At 38.5% G+C, this 24,501-nt stretch overlaps 1 protein-coding gene across 1 annotated transcript in view; it reads right to left on the reverse strand.

The window, feature by feature from the left end:
- Nucleotides 1-24,501, reverse strand: part of TEX10 (testis expressed 10) — a 59,091-nt gene that overhangs the window by 33,004 nt on the left and 1,586 nt on the right. The window contains exons 2-5 of the mRNA XM_043567059.1: nucleotides 21,169-21,357; nucleotides 18,942-19,654; nucleotides 18,308-18,551; nucleotides 12,173-12,285 (exon numbers count right to left, since the gene is read on the reverse strand). Coding sequence (XP_043422994.1) covers nucleotides 12,173-12,285; nucleotides 18,308-18,551; nucleotides 18,942-19,654; nucleotides 21,169-21,348 — 1,250 coding nt within the window. The 5' untranslated portion in view covers nucleotides 21,349-21,357. The remainder of the gene's footprint in view (nucleotides 1-12,172; nucleotides 12,286-18,307; nucleotides 18,552-18,941; nucleotides 19,655-21,168; nucleotides 21,358-24,501) is intronic.

The following is a 24,501-nucleotide window of genomic DNA, read 5'->3' on the forward strand; positions in this document are numbered from 1 at the left end:
TAAAAAACAAAAACCCCACCTGGATACATCACTGTGAAAACTGCAAAAAACAAAAAGAAAATTCATGGGGAGTGTGAATAGGAAGCTTTTAAAGTAACAACAGTTAGACTCATAACTGACTTCTTAACAGAAAATGAAAATCTGCAGACAGTAAAGTGTTATTGTCAGTGTGATTAAAGAAAACTGCCAAACCTAGAGTACTATGCTCTGCTCGAACACTCTTTAGAAATGAAAAATATGTATATATATATTTTAGACAAAACAATTAAGCAAAAATAACCTCCAGCAGATTCTGAATGGTCCCAGATAGATGGAAACAGACATATGAAAAAATGAAGAGCATAAACATAGGAAATACATGGACAGAACTTAGGTGATGGATACAAGTTCCCCAAAATACTGATTTTGGTTTGAAACAAGCTCAAATTTTGTCACTGGCATAAATACTGTCAGCCGTTTTCTTGGAATTGATAGGCTCTTTGTTCATTTTGAGAAAATAACTGCCAAATATCCAAGCCTGAATCCACAGTTCGTCTGGTAGTCATTCTTTCAAGTTAAAATTATGTCCATCACAGAAAAATACTCCCAAGTAGAATAATCACAAAAGTGTACTTCCTTGAGACAACCATCATCCCATGGTATGCATTCAAATTACTTTACACACACTTTGTCACACTGAATATAAAAAAAAATGTGTTCTCAAGGGTCATGACTTAACAAAATTAGTAGTTTTTACTGCTTCATTAAGGACATTTTTAAGTGAGTGCATGGTGGTGAAGAATACGATGTTTTACTAGTACAGTTGGCGCCATTGCCCTAGTTCATGCTAAGACACCGGCAGTCCTATCCACCACTGCTTTTGTACCATCAGTGCAAATGTCAGAACAATCAAAAAGGCAAACAATGTCTTAATGATATAATTGTGAAAATAGTTCTGGCCTTGGAGACCCCAGAGATCACAGACTACACTTTGAGAACCGCTGTCTTAGATAACTGACATAAGAGTAAGCCAGCTAACTATAACAAACTGTCTCACAATAGCAACTATGATCTACTGTTTATAGGATATCCCTGTAAGCTTCTTTCCCACTCCCAACCTAATTTGTTATCTTAAGGTTCTCCCAAAGTAGTATCTGCCCCTAAAAATTTCAGATTCTGAATATTCAATGGGAGTCCTTATTTAAACTATTTAGAAGGGGTACCTGGGTGGCTCAGTCAGTTAAGCATCTGACTTTAGTTGGGTTCTTGATCTTGCAGTTCTGAGTTTGCGCCATGCATCAGGCTCTGCACTGTCAGTGCAGAGCCTGCTTGGGATTCTGTCTCCCTCTCTCTCTTCCCCTATACCGCTTGCTCTCTATCTCTCACAAAATAAATAAAGATGAACTTAAAAAAACAAACAAGCTAGTTAGGAAAACTTTCTACATATAATACATCCAATAAACTTCCTTTTTACCAAATAAACTTTATACTCTTCCAAATATCTTTTCTTTTGGCCTTAACAGGCATTGCTACTCAATTTTAATTATAGGAAGCTCAGATTTCTTCTATACATGTAACTGCAAGTCAAGTTCCTTTTGAATTCTGCTTCTTTAAGTACTCAATTCCTGCTGCACTCTTTCTCTGGGCTCTATTCTGTCTTCAGGGTCCCACAAATAAATTTATTTGCCAGTAACTTTTTCTAAAATTTAATCATTCATATACAGTCTGAACTAGTATTTATTATGTTTCTTTAACATAGCTCACTTTTTTAAAACAAATAAGGGCGCCTGGGTGGCTCAGTAGGTTAAGCATCCAACTCTTGATTTCGGCTCAGGTCATGATCTCATGGTTCAGGAGTTCAAGCCCTGTGTCGGGCTCTGTGTTGACAGTGTGGAGACTGCTTGGGATTCTCTCTCTCTCCCTCTATGCCCCCCCCCTCAAAAATAAATAAAATTTAAACAAAAAAAAAAAAAAAGGAGAAAGGAAAAAGTACACCTATTAAAAAAAATAAAATTTCTAAAAAAACTTTGTCACTGCCATAAGCAGAAAATCAATCTTTTTCTAATACCCTTTGTACTAAATTCCCAACAACCAAACCACCATTTAATGACAACTTGCCAAATCAAAGCTCTCCATTCCCACTCAAAAAAGAAATTAATTTTCCCAGCATACTAGAAAATCATCCCAACTAGTGGATGACTCCAGTCAGCTTGCTCTCACAAGCCGATTCATACACCAAAGGCAAGACTTAGCTGTTGTGAACAGAAAGATTTGGAGTCCCAAGTAAAAGAAAGACACAGTTTTCAGGACACAAGAGAAGTCATTTAGGCCCCAGCTAGTTTCTGTGATCTGTGCCCCACTGGTTCTACTAAGCCTAAGGACACTTTTTATAAAACTTCCTAGCAGAAGTACAAAGAAATGCAAAAAACTTTAGTAGTTAAGGATTTTAAGGGAACAAAAGGAATGCAAAAACAGTCTAAGTATGTCTGTGCAAATTTATGCCTGCCTGTACATGTGATGACAAAGCCCCCCTTTCTGAATATTCATCCTAAACCCCAAATAAAAAGAACCTGCTCACCCATATTCAGGGAGTCATGCATTTGGAAGCTATTCCCCATGATCTCCTTATTTGTAGCAAATGGTTTTCTTTGTGTGACCACTGCATCTCTAGAACTCACCAAGGAATGAACTTATGTTAGTTCAGTTATAGTATCTGCTCCCAGTACATATTAGAATTATCTTGTTAAAGACCATCACCACGTAGGTTCATACATTTTGAGCAAAAAAAGAGTTTTCTTACAGATGACTACAATGCATTTTTAAAATGTCTGTATTTTCAATGACAAATTATATCCTTTGATATACAGGGAAGAACTGAAAGCAGGAACTCAAATGGATATTTGAAGACCAGTGTTTACAACAGCATCATTCCCAATAACCAAAAGGTGGAAACCAACCAAAAGTGCATTGACAGATGAATGGATAAACAAAATATGGTATATACATACAGTGGAGTATTATTTAGCCTTAAAAAGGAAGGAAAACATGGAAGAAACCAAGAGATCCTTCAGGAAGTAGGCGAGTGCGTACATAAACTGTGACCTACCCATATAATGAAGCATTACTTAGCACTTAAGAGAGCTATCAGGGTGCCTGGGTGGCTCATCGAGCATTTGACTCAGGTCAAGATCTCCCAGGTTCATGGGTTCAAGCCCCACACTGACAGCCTGGAGCCTGCTTAAGATTCTGCATCTCCCTCTCTCTCTGCCCCACCCCTCACTTGTGCATGCTCACACACTCTCTCAAAAATAAACAAACATAAAAAGAGCTATCAAGTCATGAAAAAAACATGGGGAGGGATGAATAGGCAGAGAACAGGATTTTTAGGGCAGTGAAACTATCCTATATGATACCAACAAGGCAGATACACATCATTTTACATTTGTCAAAACTCACAGAATGTTACTACCACCAGGGAACCCTAAGGTAAACGACAGATTTGAGATGTGTCCATGCAGGTATGCAGATTCTAACAAATGTAAAACTATGGTGCACGACAGAAGAAAGGCTATGCATTTCTGGGAGGAGTACACGACAGTTCTGTATGTACTTTCTGTTCAATTTTACTTTGAAACTAAAACTGCTCCAAAAAATAAAACCTATTTAAAAAAACAAGAAATGAAATGCTGGTACAATACGGATGAACCTTGAAGACATTTTCCTAAGTGAAATTACACCAGATACAAAAGGAAAAGTATTTTATGATTCTACTTCTATGAGATACCTAGAAGAGTCAAATTAGAGATAAAAAGTAGAGCAGTGGTTCCCAAGAGCTGGTGGTAGGGGACAATGGTGAGTTATTTTTTAACCGATACACTTTCAAGTTGGGAAAATGAAAATATTTCTGGAAATGGATGGTAGTGATGGTTGCGTAACAATGTAAATATACTTAATACTACTGAACCGAACACATACAAGTGATTAAGTTAAAAAGGTAAAGGGACACCTGGGAGGCTCAGTCAGGTAAGCGTCCAACTTTGGCTCAGGTCATGACCTCATGAGTCATGAAATCAAGCCTCACAAGGGCCTCTGTGCTGATAGCACAGAGGCTGCTTGGGATTCTCTACCTTCTTCTCTCCCTGCCCCTCTCTGACTTGCACGCACGCTTGTCTCTCTCAAAATAAACATTTTTTTAAAAAGCTCAAATTTCATGTTATGTATATTTTACCACAATAAAAATCAATACTATCCTTTGTATTTGAACCAAAGATGAACAAATTTAGACATCAGGTAAAAAATTAACTGAGGTTATATGAATAAGAATGAAGACCACTGGCCAAAGCCAACGTTGTCCCCCCAACTTTAACTTTTGTTGCCCTCCACAGGTTATCTAAGTATTCAATGCAGCTCCTTATGGAAGTAAAAGAGCAGCCCAAAATCCCTAAAAATGAATCCCTAGGGAATCTTGTAAAAAATAAGCCAGTTATATTGCCAATCTATTTTTGCTAAAAATCCCACAACTGCAAAGTTGTCTGGGAAAATGGCAGTACTAGTAGGAGGACCCTAAGCTTGCCTCCTCCCACGGATACAACTAGATAACACCCGTATCAGTGTAAATTACCTAGGAAACCATCCAGAAACTGGCAGAACAAATTCCACAACTAAAAGCAGGGAAGGGGACATATTAAAGAAGGTAGGAAGGGCAAAGACAGTCTGGAAGCAAAATGGACCATGGCTATTTGACACAATGGAGAAGGAGATGGTGGCATAGAGAAGGGCAGAAAACAGACTTCACATAGGGGAGCCCTTGAGCAGGGAGGATGAATCCCTGGAATATTTGCCTTTGAAAATGAGAGGGGCTGAATTTTGTAGTTCTCAAAAACCAGCGGGACTTAAAGCCTGAAATTTTAAAAATCGGCAGACTTGGCTCTGAGAAAGCCCAGAAGACATTAGGAAGCAGAGTTCCCACAATTAAAGAGAGCAGGACAAACAGCCCGTGCAAATACAGCATAGTATCAGCAACTGGAAAACTCAAGAGCAGACAAGAGGGAGAGTGATTTGCGATTTGCTCATCTCAAAGCATGGCCCAGAGAGGCAGAGGTCACAGGGAGACCCCTCTAGGAACAAAGGACCTGGCAAAGGTCATTTCCCTCTTCTCCCTTCAGCATAAATAGCCACCAACAGGAAACAGCCCCGTGCTACCACTCCTAACCTAACCTGCCAAGCCTCCTTACATCCCACCCCTGCCAAAACATCCCACACCCTCCACCATACCCAACACCCCCCCAACCCATGACAATTCAGCAGATATGCCCTTCCCAGTCACATGCAGGCCTGAGTCCTAGCGCTGCAGGCCCCTCCCCAAGAAACCCAGCACAAACTCTGCCAATGCCACATCTCCTGACACTCATGTTTTGCAGGACCTCAGTTCTGGCAGCAGTAGTGGCAGGTCTCCTTTCATAAAGCAGACCACTACACCCCTTATTAAAATGTGTTCCACCTGGGGGCACCTAGGTGGCTCAGCCAGCTGTGCATCCAACTTGATCTCACAGTCATGATCTCACAGTTCATGTATTCAAGCCCCATGTCAGGCTCTTGCTAACAGCTCAGAGCCTGGAGCCTGCTTCGGATTCTGTGTCTCCCTCTCTCTCTGTCCCTAACTCATCCCCCGCCCCCCCCGCCAAACAAATAAACATTTAAACAAATAAACAGTGTCCCACCCTTGCCAAGGATCAAACACTGTACACAATGAGCAAAGAGAGATTCTGTAAACTACACTAAAGGAAAAAGAGGCCAAGACGCAAATGGAGAGCACACACAAAACACATAGGAGACACTCTCTTGAAGCATCAGGCCTTGGGAAACGGGACACTGCATTGCCTTGCCGGGCACTACAGGACCTCTTCTTTAAGAGACTATTATTGTTAAGAGCAAAAGAAACAGCTGACTTCCCTAACACACAGAAACAGACACAGGAAGTCAGGCAAAATGAGGAGACAGAGAAACATCTCCCAAATGAAAGACCAGGACCAAACCACAGCAAGAGACCAAAGTGAAAATAAGTAATATGCCTGATAGAGAATTTAAGATACAGGAGAGGCGCACCTGGGTGGCTCAGTTGGTTAGCATCTGACGCTTGATCTCAGCTCGGGCCTTGATCTCAAGGTCCTGAGTTCACGCCCCATGTTGGGCTCTGCACTGAAAACGAAGCTTACTTAAAAAAAAAAAAAAAAAAAAAAAAAAAGACATTGGATTGGAGAAAAGAATGGAGAACATCAGTAAGACTGTCAAAGAATAAAAAGAACTAATCAGAGATCAAGAACACAGAAAATGAAATTTAAGATACACTGGATGGAATAAATATCAGGCTAGACAAAGCAAAGAATGAATTAATGACCTGGAAGACAGAGTAATGGAAGGTAACCAAGCTGAGTAAATAAGAGGAAAGAAATTTACGCAAACTGAGAATAGTCTTAGGGTACTCAGTGACTCCATCCAGCATAGTAACAACCTGCATTATCGGGATCTCAGAAAAGGAGATAAGAGGGAAGAAAATTTATTTGAAGAAATAATACCTGAAAACTTCCCTAGTCTGGGGAAGGAACAAAGATCCAGATTCAGGAAAAAGAGACCTCCCCCCCACTCCCAATTCAAACCATGGCCATCCGCACCAACAAACATAGTAATTAAAATGGCAAAAAGTAGTGATAAAGAAAAAATTTTTAAAGGACCATGAGAAAGTAAGACAGTTACATACAAGTGAACCCTACAGGGGTATCAGTGGATTTTTCAGCAGAAACTTTGCAGGCCAGAAAGGAGTACAGCAGGATATATTCAACACGCTGAAAGGGAAAAATCTGTGGCCAAGAATATCCAGAATAGAAGGAGAGATAAAAGAGTTTCTCAGACAAAAACTAAAGGAGCGCATGACCACTAAACCAGCCCTACAAGAAATGTTTAAAGGGGACTCTGAATGAAAAAAAAGACCATAAGTGAGAGTACAAAAAGTAGAAAACACATAAGCAATAAGAATAAATGTATTTGTAAATATTCAGTTAAGGGATTCACAAAATAGAAGGATGTAAAATATGAAACCATGTACCTAAAACATGGGAGGGAGAGGAGTAAATAACAGTATAAACTTAAATGATCATCAACTTAATATAGACTGCCATATGCATGTAGAAGATGTTATGTGCAAACCTAATGATAACCACATATCAAACATCAGTAATAGATATGCAAAGAATAAAGAGAAAAGAATCCAAGTATATCACTAGAGAAAGCAAACTAACTATGAAAGAGAGAAAGAGAAGAGAAAGGATCAGAGAAAATCTACAGGAACAACCATAAAACAAGTAACAAAATGGCAGTAAATACATATCTATTCAATATTTACTTTGAATGTAAATGGACTAAATGATCCAATCAAAAGACACAGGGTGACAGAGTGGATTAAAAAAACAAGACCCAACTATATGCTGTCTACAAAAGACTCGTTTCTGACCTAACGACATGTGCAGATTGAAAGTGAGGGGATGAAAAAATATTTATCATGCAAATGGATGTTAAAAGAAAACCAAGGCGGCAATACTTACACTGGACAAAATAGACTTTAAAAAGACTTGTTATAGACTATAACAAAAGACAAAAAGGGGCACTATGTAATAATAAAGGGGGCATTCCAAACAAGAGGATATAAAAATTTTAAGTACTTGCACATCCAACATGGGAGCACCCAAATACAAAAAACAGTTAATAACAAACATAAAAGAAATAACTGATAGTAATACAATAATAATAGGGGACTTTAAAAGTCCACTTATATCAATGGACAGGTCATCCAAACAGAAAATCAACAAAGAGATAGTGGCTTTGAATGAAATCTTGGACCACATGGATTGAACATATTCAGAACATTCTATCTTAAAACAGCAGAGTACAGGGGCGCCTGGGTGGCGCAGTCGGTTAAGCGTCCGACTTCAGCCAGGTCATGATCTCGCGGTCCGTCAGGCTCTGGGCTGATGGCTCGGAGCCTGGAGCCTGTTTCCGATTCTGTGTCTCCCTCTCTCTCTGCCCCTCCCCCGTTCATGCTCTGTCTCTCTCTGTCCCAAAAATAAATAAAAAACGTTGAAAAAAAAATTTTTTTAAAACAGCATAGTACAAATTCTTTTCAAGTGCACACAGAACATTTTCCAGAATAGATCACATATGAGGCCACAAAACAAGTCTCAACAAATTAAAAAAAAAAAAAAATCAATGTTCTATATACATCTTTTCTCACCACAATGCCATCAAACTACAACTAAACCACAAGAAAAAAATCTGAAAAGAGCACAAATACATGGAGGTTAAGTTAAATAACATGCCATTAAACAATGAATGGGTCAACCAAGAAATCAGAGAACATCAAAAATTACATGAAAATGAAAACACAACAGTCCAAAATCTTTGGGCTGTAGCAAAGTGGTTTAAGAAAGAAGTTTATATAGGTGGCTCAGTTGGTTAAGCATCTGACTTGGGCTCAGGTCATAATCACGTGGATCGTGAGTCCAAGCCCCACATTGGGCTCTACGCTGACAGCTCAGAGCCTGGAGCCTGCTTCGTGTGTTGCCCTCTCTCTCTGCCCCTTCCCCCACTCATATTCTCTCTCTCAAAAAATTAACAGGCATTAAAAAAATTTTTTTTCAAATGGTTTAAAAAAAATTTTAAGAAAGAAGTTTATAGTAACACAGGTCTACCTCAAGAAGAAAAACCTCAAGGGGCGCCTGGGTGGCTCAGTCGGTTAAGCGTCCGACTTCGGCTCAGGTCATGATCCCATGGTTCGTGGGTTCAAGCCCCGCATTGGGCTCTGAGCTGACACCAGGGAGCCTGAAGCCTGCTTCTGATTCTGTGTCTCCCTCTCTCTCTGCCCCTCCCCTGCTCGCGCTCTATCTCTGTCTCTCTAAAATAGATGTTACAATTTTTTTTTAATAAAATAAAATCTTTTTTAAAAATTCCACAATTTCATTACCTCAACATCTTCATAAAGTTAACTCCTTTTTACCTTTTATATCTTGGTACAAATCACTTCATCAGGGCAGCCTTCCCTACAACTCTATTCCCTCTTAAAAGATCAGGACAAGCTCCTTATTATATACTCTCATATTACCCTAAACTGTTCCTTAACTTTATCACAGTTGGTCACAGATTAAACAATCAGAAATAAACATCTCCCCCATTAGCTTGTACTCCAAAGCATCACCCCTTTACCTCAAAATGCTCAGCACACAGTACAGTAACTGCCTTCCACATGTTAAGTGTTCAATAAATGTTTTGAATAATGACAGCACACCCATACACTCTTGGATAATTTACTTGCATTTAATGGTCTACTAAATGCCAAACTTCCTAACCACTACTTAATCTCATTTTGATGAAAATTATGTATGGAAGCTCTTATCAAGAAAAATACACACACATAAAACTCTTCAAGAGTTCTAGGACTTTCTGAAGCTTATCCATGGACCAGATTTAAAAGTTTTGCTCTAATAAAAAATCATGTTTGTTGAGGGATGGGAGGTGGGGAACCTAATACCTTACTCAAGAAAGTAGCTACCTATTTGACTGTCCCCTCCAACTCCAGAAACTCACTAAATTAATCTTCCAAAGACGTAGTTCTGATCCAACCAAAAGTCTTCATTTATCTTTCAGCTTTGACCCTTTGGCACTAAATTTCACAGACAAGGAATGTCTCTCAGCATCAAGGCTGGTAAACAGCAGAAATCAGATTTGACCCAGATCTGTCCCATGCTCTCCATTACCTAATCCTATGGTTTTCTTACATGCTACCTCTTCTAGTTAGTATAATCTCTCATCCCTTGCTTCATTTATGCCTGCTAAAGTCATATCCATGCTCAAATACTACTCTTCAATATAGCTTTATCTGTTCATCCCATCAAGGATCTTTCTCTTCTTATAAACTCCTATAGCGCTTGTTAATTATACAATTCTAATAACCCTTAAATAAACTGCCTTCTGCTACATACAATTCAATTTTCCTCCTGCCAGTTACTGGACTATTGTTTTTAAGCTTCAAACCCACCCTTCTATACTCTGCTTTGTCATCCTACAGCTGGGACTCTAGGCCACATTTTTCCTTTGCAGCTGGCTTCTTGTTAAGCTCTGCCAATGAAGGGGTCCTAGTAAGAGACTAGAAAGCTGTAGGAGAAAGATGGGATACTCTCCTTTCTGTTTGCTTCCCAGTCCTGTTTTTGGTTCCTTTTGCTGCCAATTCAACTCAACAACTCTTCCTCAGGCCAGAAGCAGTTTATTCTAGTAGCCACAGTTGAATCCAGTTTGCAGTTTTTGTGACACAAAACCAGCAACATCATGACCCGAAGAAGCACCAGCCAGCCAAAATTCCCTTAGCAAAGTTTTGAGCCCCAGCTCGAGGCCCCTCTTCATTTCTCAAAAACATTCATGCCCACTAAGGAAAAACCACTTTCCCAGGGGTCAGAGTTTTGGTGCCACAAAGCATTTCCTCCAAGCTTCTTGCTCTCTTCTTTCTCCCACTTCTAGAGATAGTACCTACTTTCCTGAGTGGCTATCTCCATATTATGTTTCCTTTTGCCTTTTCAGTTCTTTGGGGCACCTGGGTAGCTCAGTCAGTTCAATGTCCAACTTCGGCTCAGGTCACAATCTCACGGTTTCTGAATTTGAGCCCCACAGCAGTCTCACTGCTATCAGCACAGAGCCCCCTTTGGATCCTCTGCACCGCCCCCGCCCCTCCCCTGTTTGAGTGCACTAAATAAATTTTTTTTTTTTTAATGCTGTTAAAATCACTAGAGTGGTTTCTGTCTCCTAACTCTTCCCCGACATATTTTTTTTTTTAATTTTTTTTTCAACATTTATTTATTTTTGGGACAGAGAGAGACAGAGCATGAACGGGGGAGGGGCAGAGAGAGAGGGAAACACAGAATCGGAAACAGGCTCCAGGCTCTGAGCCATCAGCCCAGAGCCCGACGCGGGGCTCGAACTCACGGACCGCGAGATCGTGACCTGGCTGAAGTCGGACGCTTAACCGACTGCGCCACCCAGGCGCCCCTTCCCCGACATATTTTTACCAATTTTGTATTTTGACTGATTTAAACAACTTTATGAATTGCTTAGAACAAGAAAACATCTGATGATCTCTATTATGATACTTTTATAGTAAGCAACCAAAATATTTAATGAAGAAATGAAAACCTTATCGGCCTCCAACAGCCTTGTCACTTCTAAGCAATCCTCTAAACCCTGCTCAAAGAGCCTCATTGATTCTCCAGGTAGTTTCTTCCCTTTGACAAATATAACAATCATCTGACAGACTAAGACCCCTTCAGGCATTTACTCATTTGAGGAACTGCCACTTTTAGCGTTCCAGCTTGCACCTGCTTCTCAAATTTTATTAGATAACTTGTTTCTACGCTTACTTGCTCTCACTTGAGGTGAACATTTAAACTGTTTTCAGGCTTACAATTTAAAAAAAAAATTTTTTTTCAACTTTTATTTATTTTTGGAACAGAGAGAGAGACAGAGCATGAACAGGGGAGGACAGAGAGGGAGACACAGAATCGGAAACAGGCTCCAGGCTCTGAGCCATCAGCCCAGAGCCTGACGCAGGGCTCGAACTCACGGACCGCGAGATCGTGACCTGGCTGAAGTCGGATGCTTAACTGACTGCGCCACCCAGGCGCCCCCAGGCTTACAATTTTAAATTCCATCTTCTAATCCATAAATTCTGTTTTAGAAAGTTATTTCTCTCCAATTATCCTTCTTCCTGATACTGATAATAGTTTCACTACCAGTTTCCTCATATATAAATGACACAACTACATGACCTTTAAGATACTTTCTTGCTTAGGGATTACATAGTACCTCTTTCCCAAATAAATCAGCCCCTCAACAAATTTTATTATATTCTTATTTATATAACTTGATACTCTGTGAAAAATATTCACTTTAGATTTTTAAACATTAAAAGAAACGGAAGTCTCAAGGCTTAAAGTGACTTACTTGTTCAAGATCAGCCATACTACTGCTACTTTTATCTCACAAAATTTAGATACAAACCCCTCACAGTTTAGAACATTTCAGTTTAAGGCTAATTATCTTCTGGTAATTTCAGGTTAAAAACTTTTTCAAGTCTATACAGTGGAAGGAATCACAATACCTTTTATTTGTCTCTTTCCTTTTGTGCTTGGTTATTTCTTTTAAGGCATACGGAAAATGACTCATAAAATGGTGTTTGAAATCAATAAGATAATTCTTTCGAAGCCACGACTCCTATTAAAATAAATAAAAATTAGAAAATCTACAAGAAACAATTTAAAATAACCAATAAAACTTTAAGCAGAAATGGGACTACTTATTAATATTCAACTATATATTTACCATTATAATACATCTTTTGCTTATGACAGAAGATACAAATAAATTTTAAAATCAAAATAAATTAGAGCACCCAAATGTCACTCACAGATCTTTCTGGTGTTTAATAATTATCATTACTTGTATTTTATTTACTGTTTAAAAGAAAAAGGGAGAAACTAATTGAGAAGAAAATTCTGAATTTGAACCACTAGTGCAATATTTGTAAAATATACCAGAAAGTCTTTGTACTAGTGTTCCGTTACACAATAACTCTACTTCCCAGCAATTCTATTATTTCCCATTAAAAATATTTGTCAAAAAGCAATGCAATTCTCTAAAGTTCTTGCAGTACTCATGAATCTTTCTCTCCTACCTGAAACACTTTTTCCAAATTACAACACTCTTATTTTCTCCTATCCAGAGAACCAACCATTCCATTTTTCCAGGGACTAAAAGGTTTCTTGGGATGTAGGACTAGCTGGTTACCCTACAGCTCCTTAGTATCCTTTACTGTATTCTTCTCTTTGTGCTAATTTATCACTGTATACTCAACATGTCTTCTTGAACTTCTAACAGGCATGTTAAATTTAACATGAATAAACTGATCTCCCCACCGGCAGTCACACTGTCATTTGGATCGATAACGCAGGCACCATTCTTGCTCCTCTTTCCTTCACTATACACATCAGCAGTCCCACTGACTTTATCAGAACCCAGCTGCTTCTCATCACTTCAACTCTAGCTACCATTCTATTCTAACCCACCACTCTTACCAAGATTACTGCAATAGCCTCCCAACTGGTCTCCCTACTTTTCCTCTTGCCCTTCTCAAAAGTCAATTCTCTACATAGTAGCCAGGGTGATCTTTTTATTTTTTTAAAGAAATGTTTATTTTTGAGAGAGAGACAGAGTGCAGATGAGGGAGGGGCAGAGAGAGAGGGAGACACAGAATCCGAAGCAGGCTCGAGGCTCTGAGCTGTCAGCACAGAGCCTGATGTGGGGCTCGAACCTACAGACTGCAAGAACATGACCTGAGCTGAAGTCGGATGCTTAAGCAACTGAGCCACCCAGGCACCCCTACGGTGACCTTTTAAAGCATAAACCATACTTCCAAATAACACAGGAAAGAAGAAAGGGAGTAAGTATGTATGTAGGGCAGGACTGGTCATTCACAGGAAAGATGGTGTGAGTTTGGGTTCCACAGTTTTGCTAGACCTGGATGCTGATCACAGAGAAGTTCACTAGTGTTTTATGTACCAATTCGTCATATTAAAGTTAAATAAACATAATTCAGATCATGCCACTTCCCTGTTGAAAATTCTCCAATGTCTTTTCACCATACTTGGGTTAAAATCCAAACTTCTTACCATGGACAATAGGGTGCTACATGATCTGGCCACTGTCACTTTTTCCCCTTATCTTCTACCATTCTCTTAGTACCTCACTTGCACAGGCTTTCCTGCCATTCCTCAGATATGCCAAATTTGTTCTCACTTCAGGGGCTTTGCACTTGCTGTTCCCTATGCCTGGAAGGTTCTTCCCACAGGTCTAAGACTTGCTCCTTTAACTTTATTCAGTGACATTTAAAAGCCATGAAAGCGTTTCCTGACTATCTATTTAGAATAGCTCCCCCTTGAGGCACCTGGGTGGCCCAGTTGTTAAGCCTCTGACTCTTGATTTCAGCTCAGGTCATCTCACAGTTCATGAGTTTGCCCCGCATTGGGCTCTATACTGACAGTGCATAGCCTTGGGATTCTTTCTTTCTCTCACTCTCAAAATAAATAAGTAACCTTCATCATCATCATCATCATCATCATCATCATCATAATAAAATACAGCTCCCACTCACTCTGTTCCAGCACATGTTCTCTTTACCCTGCTTAACTTTCATCTTTCTTTTTAGTATTGACATTATATATTTGTTTACCAACCACCAATCCCACCAAAAGTTAAGTACTGGGAGGGCAAGCAACCTTGTCAGTCATGTTCATCTCTATGTTCCCCAAGCCTAGAACAACACCTGAGACTCTGTACAGCAACATTATTCAACAGACCTTTCTGCAGTGATGGAATTATTACTCATCTGTGTTTTCTAATACCACAGCCACTAGCCACATGTAGCTATTGAGCACTTGAAATACAGCAGTGTGACTAAGGAACTGAATCTTAATTAACTTAAACAGCCATATTTATAGATGCTCAACAAATCCTGATGCATAATTGCATCACGTTGTACAAATTCCAATCTTCATGGGAAAAAAGACGTGGGCAATGAAGTATATAAACTAAAAATAGCAAGCATTAAAATACAAAGCTAAGGGGCACCTGGGTGGCTCAGCTGGTTGAACATCCGATTTGTGATTTCAGCTCAGGACACGATCTCACAGTCAAGACCCATGTCAGGCTCCATGCTGAGCATGGAGTCTGACTGGGATTCTCTCTCTCCCTCTCACTCTGCCCTTTCCCTGCTCATGCATGTGTGCACATTGTCTCTAAATAAATAAACTTTAATAAATAATAAAACCTGGATTAAAATGAAGTTTCTCAACTATGCAGCAAATAAATACATTTAGCAAAACCTAAAAGCAAGCAAGTGTCCCAAGACTGCACCTAATCTAGATACCAATTTATCAATAGAAGCCCTATACATTTTTTCTGTTGAATTTTTTTTAATGTATATTTATTTTTGAGTGAGAGAGTCAGAGCGTGAGTGGGGGAGGGGCAGAGAGACAGGAAGACACAGAATCCGAAGCAGGCTCCTGGCTCTGAGCTGTCAGCACAGAGCCCGATATGGGGCTCGAACCCGCGAACCGTGAGATCATGACCTGAACCAAAGAAGGACCCTCAGCCAAGTGAGCCACCCAGGTGCCCCCCTTCCCCGCCTTTTCTTTAATTTTATAGAGCGAGCCAGTGCACGCACAAGCAGGGTAGAAGGACAGAGGGAAAGATAAAGAATCTTAAGCAGGCTCCATACTCAACATGGAGCCCAATGCGGGGCTCAATCTCATGACTCTAGGATCATGACCTGAGCCAAAATCAAGAGTCAGATGCTAAACCAACTGAACCACCCAGGTGCTCCAGAAGACCTTCACATTTTCTGAGAGAAAAGAGCTACAATTTAGGTTGTGGGACACAATTTGCATTTAAGACCAAGGAATGCCATTTCATTCCTCTTTTAAAGTTTGAGCTGTTATAGGTTATCCAGTATCTTAACTACTAAGCTATAACTGAAGATGAGTGAGACAAACATAATGGTAACAAAAAATAAATTAATGCATTTTAATGTCACCTTGTACAGCTCGCATACATATTCATGCTTTGTCTCTAAAATAATGAATCTTGGGGCGCCTGGAATGGCTCAGTCAGTTAAGCTCTGACTTCAGCTCATGTCACGATCTTGTGGTCCATGGGTTCAAGCTCCCCACCGGGCTCTGTGCTGACAGCTCAGAGCCTGGAGCCTGCTTCAGATTCTGTGTCTCCCTCTCTGCCCCTCCCCCACTCATGCTCTTTCTCTCAAAAATAAACATTAAAAAAAATTTTTTAACAAAATAATAGATCTTATCTTATCCAGTTATTACAATTCAACATAACCAATTTGCCAAGGTAAATTAGAGAATTCTACCAGTGTATGCTTTTAAATACTATTTCTATTCAAATTAAACTTTCTTCAATTTATTTGAATTTTAAATAGTATCCCAGTTCAGTATTCTACATAGCGTTCAACAATCTATACAAAACAGTCTTCTGAATATAGTGTCCTACGTTAATGAACTGTTAACAGTCGTATTATAATAGCACAGAATAGTTCTAAGGCATACAACTTGAAATATCCATAAAATTAAAGCAGTGTTTAGATCTTTTCACAGTATTATCTGAATAGTGCATAATATAAAATTAGCATAATTAATGAATTTGCATTTGGTCCTACCATTCTATCTGGTTACAAACACTATTACTAAAGGATTAACAATTAGTGCCTGTGTGTCACCAAACACCAAAATGCTTAGAATTTTTCTTAGTTTTCTAAAAATGAAGGAAAGACTGGTACTTAAGGTTTATGTTGATATCGTGACTTTTACTTTCTATCCCATCTTCAGATAAATCCATTCAAGAATGCAAATAACATGCTTTACCAAAAACCTGTATGCATTGTTAGTCACTAGCTTACACCATAGGTTAATTGCCATAAAGGACAGTAAGCTTTGCTTTCATAAAATTATACACTTTACCCCCAACCCTGATCAATTTCTTGCCAATGTATGCAATGAATCATGAGACAGGCTCAAAACTGTAGTCAATAAAATACCATCCTATTTGAAAAAGCAATTCATGTAACAACCCTACAGATGAAGGATAATGGGTTAATAGTGCTAGAGCAAGCTCTTACAAGAAACACACACCTTAGTATGATTCCACAATGCTTTTCAGGATCATTGAATACTCTTTTTAGTTTATCCTTCATCTTTTTTTTTTTTTTTAATTTTTTTTTTTAATTATTTTTTATTTTTTTATTTTTTTATTTTTGGGACAGAGAGAGACAGAGCATGAACGGGGGAGGGGCAGAGAGAGAGGGAGACACAGAATCAGAAACAGGCTCCAGGCTCCGAGCCATCAGCCCAGAGCCTGACGCGGGGCTCGAATTCATGGACCGCGAGATCGTGACCTGGCTGAAGTCGGACGCTTAACCGACTGCGCCACCCAGGTGCCCCAGTTTATCCTTCATCTTATTTTATGGAGTCTATTAACTCATTCTAAATTCCAGCTTGAAATAAAAATTGAACAAAACCAAAAAACTGCTTTGTCAGTTTTATACACATGCAGGCAACTTCAAGGATTCACACCTGCCTAGTCAAAAATCCTTGCAGAAATTCTATAAACCAGGTACTTTAAGCTTTAAAGTATTGTTCCTGCAGCTGCCCTTTAAGTGTGCTATCATATTAATTTAATACCAATTAATCTTAGATCTTGTTCTTCCTTACTTACACCATGGACTATACATTATATCCTCTATACCACAGCACTTCAAAAGGCTGCCAATATTCAACTCTCCCCCACACAGCAGATAAATCATCACGAAACTCGTCTTTACTATCATCTTTTCTAGTAAAAAAACTACTACACAACTTAGAATCTTAGGTTAATTTCACGCAGACCATACCTAGAACTACAGCTTACCTACAGTGAAAGGTGACTTTTAGAAATGTGTTCTGATCTTATATCCCTTGCCAAGAGAAAACAAAACAGCATGCACTAATCAAGTCTGTAAGTAATTTCTTCTCTAAATCACAGGTTAGTTATAAGATCTTTACTGTGGTCCATTTCTGCTAAAATTGACAATGTGGCATACACTGGAAGAAACTCCTTAATAAGCAACTTTTTTAATCCCATAAGAGGCCTCCAGAAACTAGAATGCTCCTACGTAATCAATCTGCCATAAACAATACATGGTAACACTACTGTGATTACATCTAATAAAAGCAAATGAAAACAAGCTCATTCAGTTACACATTTCACTTAAATTAAAAATATTCAGAGTGGGGCACACGAGTGGCTCAGTCAGTTGAGCATCTTGCCTCTTGATTTCGGCTCAGGTCAGGATCCCAGGGCCACAGGATCAAGCTGAGCATGGAGCCTATTTAAGATATTCTCCCTCCCTCCCCCCACCCCTCGTGTGCGCGCAAAAAAAAATCTTTCTGCCCCTCTCTCCCACTTGTGCTGTCTTAAATAAACAAACAAACAAATTTCAGAATCACCTCACAAGACTATCTTAACTTGCATTTTGGGGCTAAAATAAGAAACAAGCTTATAGTTACACCACTAGAATTATTTTGGAAAATGCATAATCAATTAGTAGCAATCAATTAGTAAATTTCTAACCTGCCCATTTATGATAAAAGGCATTACTTAGAAAATAAAGAATCCATTAAGTTCTCACCAATTTATGAGTTTCATCATGTTGTTTGGAGAGTTTCCACAGAAGGGAAATAATATTAAGAACTTGCTGCATAACCTGCAGAGGTTCTCTTTCTATACCATTTCCAACAGAAGCAGCTAGCTGTGGAGGCACAGCTTCAATCCAGCATTCAATTAGCAATGGAATTATTATCTCAATAAATCCTTTCAAGTTTTCAGTAGATGACAGGCCTTCATCCACACTGCCTAGTCCTCCAACCAGGTACCTAATAAGGAAAGGTAAGAATGAAAAATAAAAATTAATGATTAAAAAATATCACTCCCTGTTTAATTTAAATATTAAATGTAAAGTACCAGTAAAATGAAGTTCCCTGAATTGACAATTACATTGATCAAGACTAGTAAGAAAATAAAATTCTAAGATGACAAAGCCAAAAAAGACCATCAAGTTTTATTTCTCATTAGGCTTTGTAAGAAATGAACAAATTAATACTTTCAGATGACTCCTCCCATCAGTAAATAAAATCAAATCATGAGTAACTATATGAAAACTATAAAAGACAACTTCATGTCTCCCCACAATTAGCCATCAATGATCAGCAGTTAAAATTCAATATAGGAAAACTGAGTGTGGACATAACTGAAATCCTTCTTACCGTAGCCTGAACTGTGAACTGACATTTGGCTGTGAACCCCCATTTTCATAAACCTGGATGTGCTGCTGGTCGTTGGCATGTTCCTTCCAGTTGATAAAAATGGAGTTGCTAGTGGCATGGGGATTTTCTTTTTGTTCCTGAAGTCCTTCACTTTCTCTCAACCTACTGGATCCATCTGCCAAGGCCTGAAGGAATTTACTGAGTCTCACTAAGACTTTCAGCCTCCACTGCTGAGAAGTGAGTCTCCGATTAGGATTTACAGAAAGTATCCAGGACTGGGATCTGTCTCTATTTACCAGTCCTTTGGACAGCTGCTGATGAGAAATAAGTTCTACAAAATTCTTAAGCAATATACTGCTACGGCCAGTAATTAAGGCTGGGTACTGTTCCAGCAGAATGTCCAAAACTTTTAAAGAGTCCTCCTGAATTCCTTCAGTAATGTGAGTCATGGCACTAGAGAGATGGGCACTTACCAAAGGAAAAAATGGAGAAATTTGTTCAGCTCGTATTTTGGGGGCCAGGAATTGAAGAAGTTGAACTGCTGCTAATCGTACATTAGCATCTTTATCTGTAAACACAGCAGTCACTTCACTTAATATGTTTGAAAGGTGTGCATCAATTATAAATGGGTATTGAGACAAAAGGTCTTTAAGTCCAAGAAGAGCACTTTGTTTAACCCCAGCATTGTAGTGATGCATCTGTGACAGCAAATCCTAAAAATAAAAATACAGGATTTAGCTATATTATAACATTTTCAAATAAACATGCTAACTAAAACTATGCTAATAAATTAACTCTCCTTGAGGAAACTACTTCAGTAAGTATTTTTGAAATGTTATTTAGCTTTTACTAAGATTGTTTTATCTTTAAAATATATTTAGCTTAATAAAAACATTACATAACTCTTGCTCAGAATCTTCTTTCTGAAATTAACCTGCATGTAGGCTATCATTTAAAGTGACAACAATCATCATCACTACTGAAAAACCTACTATGTACCAAACATATGGTAGGTACGTTTATATACTCTTAATTTAACAAATGCATTCTCCTTATTTTAAATAGTCTTTCAGGATATGTGTGTATTCTGAGTATAACATTTGACAATTTTATTTGTGGAATACTTTATACCATCTGTGGGGAAAAAAAGTAACTTCAAGTACCTTTTCAATTTTATTTAACTTCAGAACTTAAAAGCAAAACTAGAAAATCTTGATCTTCACAAAAACTGGTTCACAAATGCTCATAACAGCTTTACACATGGGAGTCAAAAAGTGGCAACCAAATGTCCATCGACTGATGAGTGATAAAATGTGACATTAACCATGCACTGAAACTCTATTCAACAGTACAGAGAAATGAAGTACTGTTCTCACAGATACGCTGTAACACAGATGAACCTCAAAAACATATTAACTAAAAGACCAGTAACGAAAGACCACATATCATATTATTCCATTTATATGAAATGACCAGAATAAGCATATCTACACAGACAAAAAGCAGATTAATGGCTGCCTAGAGCTAGGGGAGAAGAATGGGGAGTGACCTGTAATAGATATAGGGTTTCTTTCTGGCATGATAAAACTGTTCTAAAATTAGATTGTGGGGATAATAGCATAACTATAAATACATTAAAAGTTACAGAATTGCACACTTTAAATGGGTTGATTTTATTATGCATAAATTACATTTCAATAAAGCTGTTAAAATTTTAAACAAAACTATTGCTCAAACTTGAATTAACTTCACACATTTACTGAGAACCTGTAAGCTATGTGGGTTCAAAATGAGTAAGACAAGATCTTCGGGCTCTGCACTGGGTGAGGAGCCTGCTTAAGATTCTCCCTCCCTCCCCCCAGTTCGTATACTTTCTCTCTTAAAAAAAAAAAAAAAAAATCAGTAAGAAAAGATCTTCATGAACTATAAAAACAGCTAGAAAACTGTCACATCAAAAAATTGTTACATTGAAAAGTTAAACAGAATTTCTTCCAGATCATATATTAACACATCAAATAGGTATATAACAAATCACTGTGCATTTAGTTGAGCAAGTCTTTCTGGAGGAGATGGGAAAGCTGCAGTGGCAACTCAGATTTGATTAATGGACAAACACCGAACTTAGGCCGTCAATAAACCCTGAGAATCAATACAACTTTTCACAAAAAACATTCTAGATGATTTCAAAGAAAAATCTTACTTTATCAAAACAGTATTTATGATTTACCTTTATATTAAGTTTTCTATTGTTCGTTGGAAGAGTTCCATCTTCTTTGAGTTGCTCAGGCAGATGTATAGTCTTCGTTTTAAAGTTTGTAACAGTAGCATTTTCTAATTTGGGTTTCTTTTTACCCACTTTTAGTTTTACTTTTTGAAAATCATCTTGGCGTTTTCTTTTTTTGGTCATTCTTGAGTGCTATAATGAAAAGAATTTTAAAAATGGATAAAGAAAATAACCTATAAAAGAATAAAGAAGGTATTTTCCAACATTTATATTACTCTAAAATTTATTTCAAAGCTAATCAAGATTCAAGGCCAACAGTGACTGTGCCACAGGATCAAAGTATTAAATGGAGAATACCTTTACCAACAGGTACACCTTAGTCAAGACACATATAAAGAGAAGTCATCAACAATAAGGCAACAACCCTGCCACAAATCTGTCAAGCGTTTTTAGCGGTGGAATGGAAACCTTTTGAAATAACCAGGTCCAGGTTTGGGGTGGGTGGCTGGGGGAGGGGGTGGCACACAGATTGCTAAATATACCTTATATCTGTTCCTGGCCCCCCAAAGTCCCTGAGGAACCTCTACTAACGAAACAAAACTAAGTCTGAAGACTAATGTTTTCATCTAACGCAGGCTTTAACAGCCAGAAAAGGTTTCATGAATCTAAACTGGTGCTTGAAAAATGTGTAGGATTCAGAGATAGGTAGCAAGGAGAGTTAATGGGCATTTCATTGAGTAAGGAAAACACCATATGATTCAGGGGTAGAGAATAAGCCTGGTATGGGCAAAAATGAAGTATCAGCATTTTGAACACCAGGATAGGTTCAGACTAAACAGAAAACAGTATCCAAACCAGGAAATAAAAGCCGTATAAAAGGGAGTATAGTATAACAGAGGAGTAAGGAACAAAAACCAGCTAGGCCACTGTTGTAATACATAACCTGGGCACAAATATGTCATTTTGTACTTCCCCCTCTTCATCATTCTTTCAGTTTACATCCAAAACTTCCCACACAAAAATTCTGATCTGTGCCTCCTACCCATTCCCAGGCCACCTCTTAAATCCTTTACTTCTACCCCAGACTGTTATTAGTTTCCCCATCAGTATGCTTGCCTCGTTTCTAGTGTCTACTCCCCAGTCCATTTGCTAGAATCACGAGAGAGATCTTTCTAAACACAGATTTGGCTCAGGAGTTTTCAGCTGTTCCTCCACTCCCTTACAGTAAAAACTCCATAGCTTGACATTTCACGTCCTTCCTAACTTCCCCTCCAGCTTTATCTTCTCATAAGCTAACATCTATCTAAAATATAGCCTCCTATACCTGGAATCAGCTCAACCCTTCTTGAAAACTTTTCCACATGCTACAAAAATAATGAATTCTGCTCACCACTATACACCCACTAGAACAGGTAAGTACCTCTGAAATAAAACGTCTCGTCTATCATAACTATGCTATGTCCAGAAATTTTTTTAGAAGTCACAACAATGTGACTTCACAAAAAATGTGAATAAAATGAAGGTTTACATTATTGTGAAATAAAATGGCTTGTGCAAGACCAAGCAGCTCAAGTTCCAGGAATCCAGAAGCCAATTCCCTATAACAATACATCCAAATTCACATGATTGCAAGGTTTTACCACATTAGAGCCCCTTAAGCTAGGTAGGATTTGGCAACATAGGTTAAAAGCAGATTCTAGAGCCAGACTGATTCAGTTCTTATTCAGACTGCCACTTTCTAGCTGTAGTTAAAACTGTGCCTCAGTTTTTATCTGTTTTATCAAAACAGGGATGATAATAATAATACTTACCTCATATAATTGTTACAGGATAGGATTAATAAGGAGCAAATGAGTTCCTATTTGTAAAACACTGAGAACTGCACCTGGCACTGTTCAATACGTATAACAACACGTACATTTTCCTCAAACTCTTAGGACCAAAACATTATCAAGCACAATATGAGATACATTATGTACACTGGCATTCAATTCTCACAAAACCAACTGAGGAAGGTGGCACTAAATTAAAGATGAGCCTCAGAAAGATTTGTCAGTCCTGTGTTAGGGAGTTGAAGAGGGACTTACAAAACAGAGCTCTGCAAAATCAGCTTTATGTTACACATACTGGAATTAAGGTGAGGACTGGAAACCTGAGTGGCAAAATGGCTTAACTTATTTCATTTATACCAATTCCAAGTTTTCACCCCACCCACACCTCTAGTTATTCTAGTTTTAAAAAACAGATAAGCAAAACCTAAAAAGAATACTCACCTGGCCTTTTTATTTAAAAAAAATTTTTTTTTTAATATTTACTTTTTTGAGGAGGAGAAGGGGGGGAGGGAGAGAGAGGGAGTGAGAGGGAGAGGGAGGGAGAGGGGGACACGCACAAGTGGGGAGGGGCAGAGAGAGAGAAACAAAATCCAAAGCAGGCTCCAGGCTGTCAGCACAGAGCCCAAAGTGGGGCTTGAACTCATGGACCAAGAGATCATGACCTGAGTTGAAGTCGGGGGCTCAAATAACTGAGCCACCCAGGTGCCCCTCACCTGGCCTCTTTTAATACAAAAAGTTTTTAATTAAGCAAGCACTCTTTGTGAACTTTCCCTACAATTTTATCATTAGCTAGTACTAGAGATGAAAATAAACGGTATGAGACAAAAAATGAATTAACCCCCACTCACCAATCCTCTGGGCTATCTTTAGCCACTAACTACCTGACCTGTGTCCAACATACAGTCAGTCAAGCTTATACCATATTATGCATCACTTTATATTAGTCACAGTAATTTCCCTATTAGAAACTAAGAGGGCTGATGGCCCTTCCTTGACTTTTAAAGCTAATAATATTATTTTATGGTACACAAAGACCATTTATATACTAGGAATTTTTAAAGTCCTATTACCAATTTGTTACTTTCACATTAAAATAAAGATTTTCAGGGGCACCTGGGTGGCTCTGTCAGTTAAGCATCTGACTTCGGCTCAGGTGGTGATCTCGCGGTCTGTGAGTTTGAGCCCCGCGTCGGGCTCTGTGCTGACAGCTCAGAGCCTGGAGCCTGTTTCAGATTCTGTGTCTCCCTCTCTCTCTGCCCCCCCCCCCACTCATGCTCTGTCTCTCTCTGTCTCAAAAATAAATAAATGTTAAAAAAATTTTTAAAAATAAAATAATTAAAATAAAATAAAATAAAATAAAATAAAATAAAATAAAATAAAATAAAATAAAATAAAATAAAATAAAATAAAATAAAATAAAGATTTTCAGGGGCACCTGGCTGACTCAGTCAGTTAAGCTCAGATTCTGGATTTTGGCTACTCATGGGATCAAGTCCCACAATGG

This window comes from Prionailurus bengalensis, chromosome D4 (assembly GCF_016509475.1).
Source record: "Prionailurus bengalensis isolate Pbe53 chromosome D4, Fcat_Pben_1.1_paternal_pri, whole genome shotgun sequence".
NCBI classification, from domain to species: domain Eukaryota; kingdom Metazoa; phylum Chordata; class Mammalia; order Carnivora; family Felidae; genus Prionailurus; species Prionailurus bengalensis.